At 39.3% G+C, this 18027-nt stretch overlaps 1 protein-coding gene across 4 annotated transcripts in view; it reads left to right on the forward strand.

The window, feature by feature from the left end:
* LOC121293768 (brain-specific angiogenesis inhibitor 1-associated protein 2-like) overlaps positions 1 to 10834 on the forward strand; it is an 89599-nt gene extending 78765 nt beyond the window's left edge. For all 4 annotated transcript variants that reach the window (XM_041217063.1, XM_041217064.1, XM_041217066.1 and 1 more), the window contains 4 exons: positions 1906 to 2074; positions 5699 to 5733; positions 6790 to 6855; positions 8677 to 10834. In XM_041217063.1, the coding sequence (XP_041072997.1) occupies positions 1906 to 2074; positions 5699 to 5733; positions 6790 to 6817 (232 nt within the window). In that variant the 3' untranslated portion in view covers positions 6818 to 6855; positions 8677 to 10834. The remainder of the gene's footprint in view (positions 1 to 1905; positions 2075 to 5698; positions 5734 to 6789; positions 6856 to 8676) is intronic.
* The last annotated feature ends 7193 nt before the right edge of the window (positions 10835 to 18027 follow it).

Below are 18027 nucleotides of genomic sequence, written 5' to 3' on the forward strand. Positions count from 1 at the left end.
GTTGTAACTTGTGCACTGGTTTTGCAACAAATTGTTTGCAAAAAGTGATTTATCTTTAGCATAGTTGCTTTTGAAGTGCTAAACCCCCTGTTTAAAGTAATTTCCTCTTGGGTGTGACACTATCAATTTCATACGGTTTCATTTCAGGTGCTACACCTACCTTTTCAAAGCCATTTAACCTTTGGTGCAACATACACTAGTCAAAGTTTTTTAATCTTCTGGTTCTACATCCACTGTTCATAGTTGTTTAATCTCTGTTGGAACACCCCCTTTTCAAAGCTATTTCATTCACTATTCAAATTTCTTTTGTAGAAATTGGTTTCTGAAATTCTTTCCAGTGAGATCAAATAGCTTTATAGTTCTTTTTTTCCACTCACACTTCTTTTAAGAAGATATTTTGGAAAATTAAAGAGAAATCATGTTGCTGGCGATCAGTGAATTATGCAGTAGTGATCCAGTAGCAGGCAAAGTTGTCCTGCTCATCCAGCTTGCCCTGGTATTTTAGGTCCATTTTTATACCAGTATCACTTCCTGCCATGCCACCAAGTCTCAGTGCTCCTGCTCACTCTTCAATCTGTCCATTTTGTTTGATTGCTTGAACTGAACCCATTTTTGCTGTACACAATAGCAGTGTATTGTATAAGTGAACATCTCCTGGATATTGATTACTTGAACCTATGTTGAACCATAAGTCTTGGGGCTGCATGGTATTAAAAGGACTGTAACCCTTGTCGATTATTAGGTGTCCCTAGGCTAAATTCAATCAAGTAGATTGAGACAGAGAGAATTGGGCTAATTTGATTGGATTATGCATTTATAAATAATGCTGAGAAGCAAATGAAATTATAAAATTTTATATTAATTGTCTATTTTGACAATTTTCAGACACATGACTTGTGATTTCATTTTACCATGCTTGTCACACTTGATTGGTAATCTACTGAATTTTTCTCATGGTTGAATTTATCAACTATTTCAATTTAGTGTCATGCCCCCAACCTGATCAACAAGCATCACTCAAATCTCACTAAAAGGTTAAGCCTTCTAGATATTCTTCCACATTAGAAGCCCCCCTAAAGAAATATTCCTATAAATTAGTGAGCTGGTATTCCTGGAAAATGCACCTAATGTTCCAACAAAAATATTTTATGACCATGATATCAAGCAGACACGCTGAAGCACTGGGGTGAATATATTTGACACACGTCATGTGAACTTGGAGGTGTTGATCCTGATTTGAAGAGAGCATCTTTCATGCTGGCACACCTGGAAGCTTGTTATATCAGTGCATCTTCCAGTCCATGCCACCTCAAAGTACCTAAAATCTATGCTTTTGACATCAGCTCCTAATCTCACTAAATTTTGTTTTACACCCTGTATTTTCAAATTGAACATCCACTATTTTTAACGGTGCATTTTCTGTCCTGAATGCTTTCAAGAAGCTGTCCAGGGAAAATATCCTTCTTAATGAATCAGAAAAGTTATAAAGTAGTTTATTTTTAGGGACGTTTACTTCAAGAAATATGGAATTGATACTTGCAAGAAAATATTTCCATGGGTGTGGTCGAATTGTGTTAATTGTCTCTGTGCATCTGAAGTGGGAATGATTGTAATACTTCTTGGTCAAAACAATATAGAATTGATATTGTAGAAGATTTAATAACTAATCTAATTATAAAAGCAAAGATCCAGCTTGCACTACAACTGGCTTCTTGAGGTGGGACATGTGCTTTTGAATGCCCACCATCAAACTTGGCAATGATGATAACCCCCATGTCCTGCAAATTGGTTTTCCTCACCGTCTCTGCCATGAAAAGTACCTTCAATACACTTGATTGATAAATAAACTTGTGTTAAATGATACAATCCATGTCTATTCTCAAGTATTAATTTTGCCTCATGTAGCTTGAGCCATGTGAAAAGCAGCAGCACGGGGAACCTTCTGCAGAAGGAAGATCTCTCCATTCCTCCACCTGACTACAACTCAACTTTAAAAATGACTTCTCATCCTTTGCCCAGCTCAGGCACTTTTAAACCCAGGCCCTACAGTATGGCAGTGCCAGGTTTCTCACAGGTATTTAAAACCATGTTTTGTAAGTAAATTTCACCTTTTGTGGGGCATAATTTAGGTGGTAGTGGATCATCAATACATTTACTTTCCACTCGATTTTCCTTTCTATGGTCTTCTGGTGGGGTGTCTAACAGGTGGTTGATCTTCTACCTACTGGTTTGTGTTACTGCCAAGGTTCAATTTTATCCTGTTATTTCTCTCTCAGAATTACACAGTGCAGAAGAGGCCTTTCAGCCCATCGATTCTGCACTGACATGTGAGAGACACCTGACCTACCTACCTAATCCCATTTACCAGCACTTGGCCCATAGCCTTGAATGTTATGACGTGCCAAGTGCTCATCCAGGTACTTTTTATAGGATGTGAGGCAATCTGCCTCCACCACCCTCCCAGGTAGCGCATTCCAGACCGTCACCACCCTCTGCGTAAAAAAGTTTTTCCTCACATCCCCCCTAAACCTCCTGCCCCTCACCTTGAACTTGTGTCCCCTCATGACTGACCCTTCAACTAAGAGGAACAGCTGGTCCCTATCTACCCTGTCCATGCCCCTCACAATCTTGTACACCTCGATCAGGTCACCTCAGTCTTCTCTGCTCCAACGAAAACAACCCAAGTCTACCTGACCTCTCTTCATAACTTAAATGTTTCATCTCAGACAACATCCTGGTGAATCTCCTCTGCACCCCCTCCAGTGCAATCACATCCTTCCTATAATGTGGTGACCAGAACTGCACACAGTACTCCAGCAGTGGCCTCACCAAGATTCTATACGACTCCAACTGGACCTCCCTACTTTTGTAATTTATGCCTTGATTGAGAAAGGCAAGATAAAGGCAACTCTCAAATTTAGGCTTTTTATTGTTCCTTACAACAGTACAATAACATCAACTGCAGTTTGTTGTGTTAGACCATTCAGCCCCCTTGAGCCTGTTTCACCATTCAATTAGATCATGGCTGATTTGAATCTTAACTCCATCCATCTAACTTGATTTTGTAACCCTTAGATTTTTGTTAGATAAAAGGACTATCAATTTCAATTCTTGAATTTTCAATTGATCTAGCCTCGCATCTTTTTGAGGCTTCTTCCAGATCTCTATCAACCTTAATATACAGTAGAACTGAGCAGCTTTGCTCCCAGACCTACTTTTTGAAATGGAGAAGCTGCTGGCCTGAAATTTCTTTAAAGATTTTCAGTTGTCTTACATCCCACATCAGTATTGTTTTTATGATTATATTTTATCTGACACTCCTAGCAATCATGATGGAAAGTGTGATATGGGCATATGGGGCATGATTTTTAGCTTGGAGGTTGGACCCGACAGAGCATGAAATGACAGTGTTAACGCACAGTCGCACAACAGTTTGGTCGGCAAACACGGCCGGGGCCAGCAGAGCGCCCGCCAACAATTAAAAAGGCCTATTAAGGCCATTAAGTTATCGACTGTGCTGAATTTTTCACTGTCAGTCCTTGAGGTTTCCAAGATCAAATATAAATGAAATAAAAACTTCAATTTTTAATTAAAAACATGTCCCTGCTCATGCGACAGAGTCACATGAGGAGACATGTTTCATTCATTTTTTTCTGCTCTTCATTATTTTTTAAAAAATATCTCTTCACCCCTCCGAGGCAGCTCCATGCCTCAGGGTGATTATTCAGCGTTCTCTCATGCGCATGCACGAAGTTCCTGCTAGGCCTAGTCGCATTACCCCTCCCACCCTCACCCCACCCGCAAAGGCAGAGTTCAGCACTCAAGCACTGGGCAGGCCTTAATTGGCCCACCCGGGTAAAATCGCGGAGTGCTACTGATTGCAGGTAGCTTCCTGACCACCCTCGCCGATCCCACCCACCGAGGGCAAAATTCTGCCCATGAACACAAAGGACTTCAGTGTATAGTTACATTGAGCATCTTATAACGTGCTGATGGCAGGAACTGCAAATCTGACAATAAATCTCAAATGGGTTTCTGAAAGATAAGAGTTTAATTTGTACAGTATCTTGTCATGTAACAAGAAACTAAGTGCTTTGAAAGGCCCTAATTGTTATACGAGTAAATACAGCCAAGTATAGGCATAACTAAAAGAACAGAATATTTTGAACATTCTTAAACATTCTCTTGCAGAGGTTTTAAAAATTAATGCATAACATTGAAACCTTACTTTTAAATTTTTTTAATTTTGAGAATTGTGCACTATAAGCACTAGTGCTGCTTTCAAATAATTAAGTAGTACATTCGTATAAAGCATCTGCAGCTCAATATATTACCAAAGCAGCAGAGCTATTGAGTCACTAATACCAAATTCAACAGAAGATTAGGTTGCTCAAAGCTGAGGTTCAAATAAATTCACAAGAGATGTGGGCTGACCTTCAGGGTTTTAATTACAACATGGTGATTGCATACAGTGGAGCCTCTTCACACTACAGAACACTCCTTAATCCAAGTTTCTAGGTCATCTGCTTGTTGCGCACTTAAACAACTTAATATTCTGTTCAGAGACTGTTACAAACCTGTTGCATTAAGCCAGCGAACATCTAAAGACTAGAGGAATTATTTATGAATTAATTAGTGTTGAAATTGTTTCCTGAAAGGGGAATGCCATTGAATTCCTAACGATCTGAAATTGAGAGATTTTGAGAATGTATTAATTTTCTGCTGCTTAAACTTTAAATGTTATTGTGGTGAAGATGCTCATCTCTCTCTCTCAAATTTCAATTCACATTGCTTACACCACCATACTTGTTTTATTGATAACCTTTTTGCTGATCCACTAAAATTTGATTTGAAGGTTTTGGGATTTTCACTCTAGTAGAGATTTTATTAGCTATTAAGTTTTGTTACTCATATGATTTGACTTCTGTCGATGATGATAAATCAGATATTCCACCTGCTTTGTGAAAAAATACAACCTCAAATGGCTTTCCATTTCCTTACATTGAGATATTAAAACGAATTAAGAAATGGACTGCTTGGCAGTCCTCTTGGAATCGGAAGGTTGTAGGTTCAAGCTCCACACTAGGATGTGGGATATATATCCTAAGTTCACACCTCCTGAGTACTGGGAGGATGCAGCATTATCAGAGCAGGCATCTTTCAGAAGGCATGCTGAGTTGAGGTCCCTCCTGCCTTTATATTAAAAAGCTATGCAGCACTATTTGAAGAGTGAGGAGTTCTCCTAGCAAGCTAGACAGCATTTATTCTTCAACCAAAACAGATTAACTTGTTCTTCATTGCATTGCGCTTGGTGGGGCCTTGCTGTCCGCAAACTGACCGCTCTGTTTGCCCGCACTAGAATGCTTCCCTTCAGAGTAGTTTACTGGCTATGAAGTTCTTCGGGACATCCTGAGGGGTAGGTAAGATGTATAAATGCAAGTTCTTTCTCAGTTTCGACTAGTTTGGAAAATTCATCCCTGGAAATGCACCAAATATTTGATATTGTGATTGGGGGGTGGTGGGGTGCACCATATGAAAGTTGAAATAATGAGCATAAAGCTTAAACATGTGTTCAGATTTGTCATTACTAGAAGTTGGTAATAATGTAGTTTTGCAGCAAAATAGTGACTGACTGTAAGCATTGATGCTGACATCTAGTGGACACTTGAGTAATACTAATTTATCTCATTCTTTCCAGGGCCCAGATTTTAATCATTCAAGACTCTCTTTGAAGTAAGAATTTTCTAAATTTAAACTTTGAAACCAAACATTACAATCTTTTTTCAAATGTTAATTTCATAAGTAACAAGAGGGGCAAAAACCAACAAAGCCAAGTTAGCAGGTCAGGCAGCATCTGTGGAGAGAAACAGAGTTAACGTTTCTGGTTGAAGACCTGTCCGGCCTGAAACATTAACCCTGTTTCTCTCTGCACGGATGCTGCCTGACCTGCTGAGTGTTTTGAGCATTTATTTTAAAATTTCAGATTTCCAGCATCAGTATTTTGCTTGTGTAAGCCAGGTTAGTCAAATGTTTGATTCAGCATTGGGTAGTCAGTGTGAAATGTGAAGTCACGCTGCTGCAGGATCAACCTCCACCTGAAAGAATGTCACAGCTGGCATCTTCATGGGTATTAGACCTTTGTGTCAGGTGTATCTCCTGGAAGTAACTTTGTTATTTCATTTTATTCTTCAACTATTTTTGTGGGAAATGCTTAGCTTTTAAATGTTGCTTTGTAAAGTCAGCAGGATTTCTGATGTGCCAGCATTGAGTTTTCAAATGAAGTTGGCACACAGTGTAATAAAAGTTTATTTTAAATGTTAACGTTCTTCCTACATGTCATTTTTTTCCTCTCACTCCTGTCCTTTCTGGGATCTTTGGACAGACTATGATTCCACAGGTTTCAGTTACTCTGTGGCCATTGCTGAGGTGAAAGCTTTGATGGTAAATGATGGCAGGCATTCCACAGCTGGAACCATCGAAGAAAAGCTTCCCTCACCTGCACCTGCAGCCTTCCCTCTGAATGGTGAGCAGGACTGGGTTTCCTCTTCCCAAATGTCCTTAGGCCAGTTGTAGTGGCTTGTACACCTGGTCCATATGGATCAGCTACTCACTGGATAATATTACTGAACCATTGAATGAGGGAGGGCCTTCCTCTATTGGTAATACGTTGATGAAAATTTTGCTTTTATGTTAATGATGATTTATCTGAGCTTAGTGTTGTGTCATTTGATTTCCCTCCCAGAGTTTTACAATTATAGGTACAAATCGACTGAATTTTTTTCATTGCAGTTCTGATGCCGAGATTGAAAGGTTTTGAATTTAAACTTCTGACACATTTAAAGCCTCTCTAGATTAGTAAGTTTGGCATTTCAAAATGCCGGTCTGATTTTTATCACCCTGTCTGTTGCTGGTGACAATCACTCATTTTCCACTGTGGCTTCACAAATGGGCAAGTTCTGTCTCACTTTCTCCACAGTCCTGAGCTCCATCTGTTTCTGTGTTTCATGCTGGCAAAAAAAGATGTATTTTTGTTGCATTGTTTTGAAAATGTAAGTCAAATTGGAGCGCTCCTTCAATTCTATTTAAAATTTAGGATTGTCAGAACTTCATTATCAAGGCAATTACCCCTGGAATCAATCTGAGCTCCTTTAAAGACATTGCTAAATTGCTGTGTGCCAGTATTTGTCTTCCCAGACTTTCCAGTGTGTGCTGTTCAGTGCCACTTCTCGACTGATTGGCAGAAGGTGCATTTCATATCATTTGGCTGCCCTTCGCCATGTTTTGTCCCCTCTGAGGTAGAACCCCTTGCATGTGATACTCCATTGAGTGGAACCTATTAAGAACTGCCAGAAATGGAGGCAAGCAAGGGAGTGACACTGGGAATAAAACCAACAAAGCTAACTATTAAAAGAAATAGGGTCCTAAATATGCTTTATAAAGCTTTAACTAAAAAAGCTATCCAGTTATTTCCTACTTGGTATATATAACTTGTTCCTGTTCTTTTTGATGTCTTATTGCCCTAGGAAATAAGCTGATGTTTTCTGTCATTATTTCACAAACTTCATTGCTGTCCTCCTTTTGGGTCTCTTCACTGTTGCACCAATCGCACAAAAGCTCCTTTGACTCAGGGCATTGACTCACTTTGGTCCTGTGATTCATTGCTGACAACCTCTCTGCTTGTCCTCCTGTGGCTTGCAATTTGCTGGCTTATATGATTTGTTCCAATAAGTCACTTACAGTTGTGTTACCATTTCAGCACGGCAAGAGCAGGTGTGCCGCAGAAGTAAAGACTGAAGGCTGCAGCCGTTAATTGCAGCCTGCAGTGTGACTTCATGGTAATGGTCAGCTGATGCCTTTCAAAGAATCAGCATTGAAGATTTCATTTAGTTTTCAATTCCAAAATCTTTTAAGCAGACAATTAAGTTGCAGATGAATTGCTGAATCTTGGTGTGTAATTTTATGTTTTTGCAGATGTTCAGTTATGATATTTAATGATTATACCAATCCCAGAGTATTAGCCCAATGTAAATTGGACAACAGCACTACAGTAATTTTAGAGTTTGAATAGAAATATCTTCAAGCAAATGAGAAATCTATCTGCTGAAAGAAACCTAGTATAATATAACCTGAAAGCATAGCCAGTGCTTTGTGTCAGACAGCAGGAGCAGAGGCTAGATAGCAAGGTATAGAAAGCTAAAGAACAAATCCTAATTAGCGGTTCCTGCACATTTTGCAGCTAGTGTTGAACAGGGTTCAGAGAACAGCAATCCTGCAGCCTGTCCATCAGAGTGGCATAGGCACCCCAGGAATGGCAAAAAAGCCCAAACTTTCAGTAGGAGAATATTCAGAAGAAATAGAATAATGTAAAACCACAAACATTAAAAATGTTTAATTCTCATTAATCAGCACTATGTAAGAATCCTTATGGAAATCCAGTTTTTAAAATGTTGTTGTTCAATGAACTACATTTTAATATTAACTCACATCTGGCTGCAGAAAGTCATTTTATATATTAATAACAACCAGGTCACACCCACTTTTAAGTTCACAATATCCACAAGCACAGTAACTAATGGGTGCCATGAGCTCTTGCAAGCCGTACTGTCATGGTGTCACTGCTGTATTCCTCTGAATCACCCACTAAGTTAACATGCTTTTTCTCTTTCTCCTCTACAGAGAAGCTGTTGCAAATATCAAATTGAAGCCTACCAAAACCAATGACAGATCAGCCTCTAAAGTGAACTGAACACTGGCTCTGCAAGATTCTTACACTGTACACTTTGGCATCTTTTGCCAGTAGCAAGATGTCTAAATCTGAACCTGCATGAAAACAGTGTCTTTAGACTAGAATTGACCCACCTGAAGATGGTCACTAAAGTTACAGATATATCAGTTGCACATGTTGTTATGGAAATGCCACTTTTAAATCCCACCCAACTTATTCCCTGCTTTATATTTGAGGGATCATGTGGGGGGAATTGTTTAACTACACTTGCCTGTCTAGGGATTTGTATGGTGTTTGTAATTTATGCATGTGTTTAAGAATTAGCAGTTAGTATTTTTTTATTATATACTTTGTACTAATCAGCATATAAAACAATATTTTATTACCTGGCTATTTGCGGGAATTGGCTAAATGTTGACACTTTGTAGAAACTAGAATACTGCAATATTGAGAATGGTTAAACTAGTTATAAAATGTATACTGTGCTCAATTTCCAAATAAGTGTTTTGGGGTGGGGGTAAGAAAGTAAATATCATATTATAGAATTGTATATATAAATGAGCTAACTTTAATCCAAAGTTATTTCAATTTGTTAGAATTTTAATGGTTGCTATTTGAATCCTTGCTGTCACCTATAAATCTTCCATTCCTTTTGAAAATAAGTACTCTGGTGATGGCAAAGGTATTGTATAATCTGCAGAAACAGGAATTTATACTTTTTGTAGAATTTAATGTTTCATCTTTTTTCCCCCAACAAACAGCACAATGTAAAGTTATCAAAGGTTATTTCATATTGCAATCTGTAGTATGTGTAGTACTTTTGGTTTTTTTTGACTATCATGGGTGGTAGGTCAGTTGAATGAGCAAGTAAGCCACTGAAGTCCACAAGAATGAAACCATGACTTTGAGCTGGTAAGACTGAGAAATAGGAAGCATGATGCTTCGGGAAACATTCTTGTTCTTTCTCTTGCACAAACTTCAGGATGCATTGGGGCAAAAAGAATATAAGAAGTATCCCTTTACTTATTTAATAGCATTGTTTCAAAGTGGGAAGAGGAATTGGAACTTTTATTCTGTAAAACGATGACATGGAAGAAACATTTGCGGCTGCAAGTGTGGCAGGTTATGAGACGTGATAGTCATTTCAACACAGCAATACTTGAGTGGTGACTCCCTCGCAAATGGAATATTTAAAGCAAGGATTGTTTAGACACAGTGATAACCAGTATTAAAGAGCAAAGATAAAACACTATGGTTCACTTCTATGAATGAAGAGTGTTCTGTAATCTTTTTAAATAATATACTATTAGTCAGAATTATGAAAAAAATCTTGTTACTATGATATCCCATTTGTTTGTCAAGTTATACAAAACTTTTTTCATTGCAAAAATAAGTTAAAGAATGAAACTGTTGTCATCACTAAAGGAACAATGGTTGGACTATGAAAGGAGTTAACCATTGAAATGATTTATTGCAAGAACCAAATGAAATTTGTGATTTTCTGTGGGTATATTTTGAGTAAAGGCAGTGGATTGATATTTTAAAAGAAACTTTATTGCATCAGTCACTTTGATTTGTCTTAAACTGCTTCTAGGTGATAAAGGAAAGGTAGTTGAAACACAGACATTTGCTGAGAGTGGCTGTGCTTTTTTTGTAAAGCCATGAATACTAAATTCAACCTGTGCTGTTTCATATTTATTTTTATGTTGAAAATGGCACTTCAATACTTAGTAATCTCTTATTCTGTGCTATTGTGGAGATTCAGTTACCCACTCGCCAAATCAGTACACTTAAACTCTACGTATAAAACAGCCACCCTGTTTTTTCAATTCTGTATTAAGCCCTCATGCCTTTACTTTTGACATTATTGCAAGAATATGGTTTAATTGGTGCCTTTCATTTTTACATAAGCTTTGTAATGTAGTAAGACATGTCAAGACTGTTGATTATAATCTGTATTGTAATGCAGATTTCTATAGCTGCCATTTTTCATGAATCACCATGTTTTGTGAATTAAATTGACCTAATTAGAGTTTATTTCTTCTGGTAATCAAAAATGATTTTGATAGTAACTTATGAGAAATAAAATTGTTTCACTGTTTAAAAATCCTCCTTGTCTCTGTTCCTTTATTGAAATTTACTAGTTGAAAAGTTCAGTGTTTAGTTACTACACTATGGTCACTTTATCATCGACTCCACTCATATCTTTACTCAGAGCTCCAGAGCCTGCATATTATTCCAGTCAAATGGGCAGGTTACAACTTCAGTCTGTGGCTTGGTTGTTGAGATTTGTTCAGGAATGCTGTTAGGATGCTTGCTTTTCTTTGCCTCCTCCTGGTTTGATAACTTACTTGGGAAGGGGGCAGGCAAGAGTAAGCATCACTTTGAAGCTTGCTATGTGGAATATCATAGATACATTTTGTAACATGTCACAGCACCACTGCATTGTCACTTACCCACTTTTATTTTTGTTAAAATTTGTCTCCTAAGAAGCAGTCTCATCCCAGTTCTTAGCTGGTGCTTCATTAAAGTGATGCAGATTACAAAACAAGTACTTTAAAATTGTGAAGGCACAACCCTATTAAAACTGCAACCTTCTGAAGCAAAGAGTGCTACCTACTGAGCCAAAGCTGAATATGGAGCTAATTTACCTTTTTTAGTACTTAGCTATTGCCTTACAGACATGCAATTTTTTTTCACTGACTAGATTAGAACTGAGCAGAAGATAAGATTCTCTGGAAGGAATGAATTAGTAAATAAAGTAACATTCTCATGAACTTTAAGTCAGTGCAAAACTACAAAATTCTTTTGAAAGGCAATTAAAAGCAATCTCTAAAACCTGGTATGGGGCAAACTTTGTAAATAGAAGGTTCTTTCTTTGAATTAGCCCTTCACCCATCACTGGGTGAAACATCCTGGGGGTTACCATTGACCAGAAACTGGACTAGTGGGTCAGAGGCTCACCTGACTCCCCGAAGCCTGTCCAACATCTACAAGGTGCAAGTCAGAAGTGTAATGGAATAGTCCCCACTTGTCTGGATGAGTACAGCTCGAGAAGCTTGACACTATCCAGGACAAAGCAGCCTGCTTGATTGGTCTCCCATCAACAAACATTCACTCCCTCCACCAACGAGGCAGAATAGCGGCAGTGTGTGCAATCTACAAGATGCATAGCAGCAATTCACCAAGGCTCCTTTGACAACACCTTCCAAACCCACAATCACTACAATCTAGAAGGACAAGGGCAGCAGATAGATGGGAACACCACCAGCTACAAGTTCCCCTCTAAGCCACTCACCATCCTGACTTGGAAATATATTGGCTGTTCCTTCACTGTCGCTGGGTCAAAATCCTGGAACTCCCTAACAGCACTGTGGGTGTACCTACACCACATGGACTGCAGTGGTTCAAGAAGGCAGCTCACCACCACCTTCTCAAGAGCAACTAGGGATGGGTAATAAGTGCTGGCCCAGCCAGCAACGCCCACACCTCGTGAATTAATTTTAAAAATTGAGTTGGTAAAGAAAAGCACATTTTATATTAAATAGAATGGTTAAGTGACTATGAATGAGGATCTCTAATTGACAATAGAGATTGATTTTTTTAATTCCATTTTTCCTTTTTTTGAAAATAAAAAATGTACCCAGGTAAATCTAGAGAAAATCTGGTATTTCAAGCACCACAAAGTAAGGGACTTAAAAGAAAAAGCATTGCAGAATACGAACAAGATTGTTAAAGAGGATGGATTGGGTAAAGTGAGAATCTCTGAGGGTGAAGGTTGTCATGAGTCAATGTTGGAAGCAGCTGTTATACAGGTAAAGCACAGCTGTGTGTTCAGTATTGCTCTATACCCTGAGTTCACATGATCAATTCCATAGATGCCAGTAATTTGCATTCCAAAAACATCAGTAAAATGGAAGTGATTAATCTCATCAGGAACACAGCTTCTTCAAACCTAAATTATAGGTTTATCCCTGATGACATGAATGCAGATAAGACATTTTGAAAGAAATGTTTTTTGGTCTCTGAATGGATTGTGAATGAAACTGAATACAAGTAAAAAGGTAAAACCAATCAAATTAAGCCTAGAAATACTGGATGAGTAAGTAGAACATAGACTTTTAGGAAAAGACAGAAATTAATGCAAGGGTACATTATTTCTATGAAATGGCTATTAGGGAATGAAACATGCATTGAACAATAGTTATAAGATTGCATGAGGTGGCACAAAATATGAGCTGTCAAGTGCGAGTCATATTCAACTCCGTTTGAGATGACGTGAGTTGTGGTGACACTTGGCACAATAGAAAGCAATAAATGGCTGTGACAGCTGTGAAATATTATTCAAGGCAGGGCACAGAGAGTGAGTCATTAGCAAAACCTCCAAAGGCTTTTCAAACTGGATCATCTCACCTTGGAATCCACACTGCATCTGTAAACTTTCAGAATCCACACTGCATCTGTAAATATCAATTTCAGGAGGAATGGAAACTGATTTCAGGACTTAAGATGCAAAGACTTTGCAACAAAATTCAGATGGATATATCTGATGGGGAGCTTGAACAGACAAAACCAAAAGTATGGAAATGCAAAGGTAGGAAATAGAAAATCAACCACAAGCTTTTACCACTTTAATTTTTCTTCTCTCGCCTTCACATCCTATATTACAGGATTAAGATAGATTGGCAGTGCCTCTGTCAATGATACGTTAAAAATATTTACTCGGGAAAAGAGTTTGAGAAGTATTCGTAGACTCAGATGTTTACAGCACAGAAAAAAGCCATTCTGCCCATAGTACATCTTTAAAAAAAAAATAGAAGTGAAGGGAGATGGTGTAATGTACATCAGCAGTCTCTCTCTCTCTCTCTCTGACCACCTCTACAGATAGTTGCGCAAGTCTTTTCCAAGTTCCTTGCACTGTGTAATCAAACTCGGATCTGCCTCTTCCAGCCAATGTCAATTCCCAGTAATTCCAGCGCAGAATGCTTTGGTTGGGCTGGAGTTTGTATGTTCTGCCCAAGTCTTTGGAGTGCCCCAGCTCTCTCCATCATGGGCCACATGGCGTGGATACCATGAAGATTATCTACTTTTTTTATTAATTGGCAAGTTACTGACACCAACAGATTTTGATGTTTTGGTTCAGGATTTATCCACCAAGGAGACAACAGTTTTTAAGAACCACCTTTTCCAAACCCTGCCTCTCTTTCAAGGATCTAGCTTCTGATTTCCCACAACAGCAGCTTCTAATCTGCCTGGTGGCCTTCCTGCTTCTTCTTTGGGCTGAAAATAGTTGTTGGGCAACAGGACTCAAACTTAGAAATGCCTCAGTGACTGCTTACCACCCAACTGCTCAATCTCTTCTCCTGTGACAGCTTTCCACCGGATTCACAAGGCTGCACTCCAGCATCTAATCATCGGCATGATCCCAGCTTCCTAGCTGTCCTGAGCAGAACCCCACTGTTCATGGGCTTTCCTTTGCACCCAACTGCCAGATTCAGAGAGCAGACAACTGCACTTCAGCTTCACTGACTTGACACCGCTCCTCATGGGCTTCTCTGAGCCCCAATCTCCCACATTCACAAAGCTAGCAACTTCCTGCTGCCTCCTCCACTCTGGACTAATCTGAGCTACCAATGCTCATCATGGGCTGCTGTTCACTAGCCCCTGAACTAACCTGTGACCTCTTAAATCTCCCAACAGGGTCAGCTCCCGCAAGGTCAAATGTATGAACCCTTGATACATTCTGTACCTTAAAGGCTATAATCTCCAGTCAACCAAAGTTCACACCCACAGGTGTTAATCCACAATGGCCTCCACACCAAAAATACACAAATTCTGAATCCCGCACAGGGACCAAATACACAAACTGTTTGCATTGTAATGCAGCATAGAATTCATATATAGTCCTTTGCAGTTCCCAGGTATCAATAAGTGCCAATGCCTCTTCAGAGGGACCACAGTCTCATGGATAGATTGAAGAATCTGGGTTGTTCTCCTTGGAGAAGATTGAGGGGAGCATTTAATGTCCTGAATGACATAGATAGAGTAGATAAGGAGAAGTACTATTCCAATTGGAGCAAGGGTTGAGAATCAAAGAACACAGATTTAAAGTGATTGGCAAAAGAACTCAAGGCAACATGAGTAAAAATATTTTTATGTAGCGAGTGGTTACGAACCGGAAGGTATGGCCTTGGAAAGATGGCAGATTGGAGACAGATGCAAACGTGTCTTTCAACAGGGAATTGGATCATTCCCTGAAGGGGAGAAAAAGGGTGACAGGGTGGCGGATATGAATAAGCTAAATGTCTCTCGGAGAGGCCCACACAGGATCGACAAGCCACATGGCTTCTTTCTGTGTTGTAGCCATTCTATAATTCTTTCCTGAGATATTTCTTTACACTGAGATCAGTTAAAATTTCCCCAGCTCCCCATCACATGCTTTTTTTTTCCATTCATGGGCTAGGCCAGCATTCATTACTCATCCCTTGTTCAGAGGGCATTTAAGAGCCATCCATATTGCTGTGGGTCTGGGGTCACATGCGGGCCAGACCAGGTAAGGATGACAGATTTCCTTTCCTAAAGGGGATTAGTGAACCAGATGGGTGTTTGCGACAATCGTCCAGATTTTTATTGGATTCAAATTCCATCATCTGCTGTGGTGGGATTTGAACCCAGGTCATTGCCCTGGATCTCTGGAATGCTAGTCCAGCTGTATGCTATACCACTATTGTCATCACCTCCCCTTCAAAAAGAGCCAGACCAATTCCCTCTCTGCCAGGTTGCTCTTTTGAAGCTTGTTTGTTTTGGTGAGGTAGGGGTTAAGGTGGAACAGAAATTTACTGTCTTGCTGTAGTGCCCCCTGACCTCTGAGTGCTTGATGTTAACACTGAGTACATTAAAACGAAAATTCTAATGTACTTAAATTCACACTTGAAGGCAAAAAAAAAAACACAGCCCAATTTAAAATTAAAACAGGCTTCCAGCTGGTCTAACAAAATAACTGCATCTGCAGAAATGTTGGTACACAATCACAGCCCGCCCCTTAATAGCAGGCATTTAACATAAGCATTCTCCGGTCTCACAGGACAAGGTCTATTTTATGATTTCCATTTAGTAACTAGATGCTGTTAGCTACTAATAATAGTTGCAATGTTTGTCTTTTGACCTTTTCCTAATTTTAATTGACTCACTTGATATGCACAGCGAGAGCAATAATTGTTTATTCATATTAGACAAGTCAATAATTACTGTTTGTCAATTCTCTATAATAACTGAGCAGCCACGGTCCAAGTGAAAGAGAAGCGGCTACCCTCTTGACACATCCAGCACAGGGATCAGTGGGTGAATAACATCCCACATTATTTCTGTAGATGTTAAATACGAGCTCTGCAACAGCCTGAGCTAAATAAGCAGGAGTAGAGCATTCACAGGGTGAAATTTTCTTAGCCAAAAAAGAGATGCCTTTTTTTCTTCATAATTAGCTACCTATGAATGAATTTGTGGGAATGAGCAGTTTTGAATCCTGCAATTTCTCAGAATACAATTCCATTAGCAAACCATTAATTATGAACAAAGGACAGTCGTTGTTCATTTCATCGTTCATTTCAACCTCCATCTTCCCTCAATTATCCCCAAGTGGAGAAATTTGGCAATGGTAGAAATGCAGGGGGGAAACATTTGGATCACCACCACCAGAGGTCCCATCCTATAGAGCCAGACCTTTAACTCCCAAAATGAACATTCAGGAAAGCATCCCCATCATGTAGGAGGATGTGGGGGATCACAAAATATATTGTCCACCAAGCCGCAACCTCTCCCTGAGGGACATTTCCTGGGGTTCTCGAGAGAGAGGGAGCCTTTGGAAAAGAAACACTCACAGCAAAGTCAGCCATATAGACGGGAGAGACCTCAGTTAGTTCCTCAAAGTAGGGAGTCACAAATCACGGGGAGGGAGATTCACAAAGCACACAGATTGCCACAATGCAGTTATATACTCATAAAACACCATGATTCTCAATTGTTTATGATCTTGGTCCCATCAAAACATTCCCACAGCTTCTCACTAACTAGAGATATTGGCTACAGAGAAAAAGAAATTCAGAAACCAGCCCAAGTCTTTGGGTAGGAAAGCTCAGCTCCCCACACCTAGGTTACCAGACATGTTTTTGGAAGGAGCTTTATTTTTTGTTAGCAATTTTATAATTGTGCACATTACTTCTCCTAGAATTACCTGTTGTCTGTGTATATTTAAGGATACAGTTGAAGCTCTCTTGATAAAACAATTAAAAATTTGTATGAAAGAGGCTGTCATTGTCTTTTTGGGAGGTTGACTTGTAGAGAGTTGGTCAGGATGGTTTTGTAGACCAGCTGCTCTTCTGTGGCAAGTGCCTAGAATGGAGTTTGGGGCCCAGATTTTGTGAATGGTAATGATGGCAAACTGTCAGCGTTCGATGTCATTACTCCACTATAACTGACAGCAACTTCAAGTGCCTGCAAAATGCACAAAATTACTCAGAACTCCAAAAGGTTGCTGTCAGTGATGCCACACTTCCTCCAGAGGAGGCACTGTTGAGGTTTCACAAATTGCATTCCCTAAGCCATCAGCGAATTGATGAAAACTTCCACTTTAAAGCTTTTAGTAAAAACCCTTGAAAAAATTTACACATTGTTCAATGAGGTTTTGAAAGGTGTACTAACTCCATAATTATTGCCACTCACCCATACTGGCCTGGAACATCCAAATTTATATTTGCAGGTCAAATTTTGCCATTAATGATAAAAGCTCCATGTATTTTTTACTCTTTTTTAAAAAAGTTTCTCTAGAGCATTTTTAACTTCCATCTTCATCGTTTATTTTGCCATCTGTAAATTTAAATTAAAAATTAAGATAACCAGTGCTTCCTGTGAGAATACCTCCATATAATTGGCTGCTTATCCTGCTTGCAGACATCACAGCTGCTGCATGCCTGGAGATCCCCTTGACTTGACGCCAGATTTAAGCTACCATTAGGAAAAGGGAAAGTCATGCCACAGAGCTTTCTTCAAGAAAAGTGGCGAGTGCCATTCCTTTGTCACTGACCACAAATTTCAACCCTTAAATGTTTAGCTGGTGAGGTGGAGCTGCGTTTTACCAGGCCAACGTTCATAGTCTCCCTGCATGGGAAATATTTAAATATGCACATCATGAAATCAAGTAGAGGCTAATTGCTAAGCTAATTCTTTGGATTGGTGTCAATTCTGAACCCCTAGTTCCTGCATTAGGGAGAGGCTAGATTATCAGGGTCAGAGAGAGGCATCAGAAA

Source organism: Carcharodon carcharias, chromosome 22 (assembly GCF_017639515.1).
Source record: "Carcharodon carcharias isolate sCarCar2 chromosome 22, sCarCar2.pri, whole genome shotgun sequence".
Lineage (NCBI taxonomy): Eukaryota > Metazoa > Chordata > Chondrichthyes > Lamniformes > Lamnidae > Carcharodon > Carcharodon carcharias.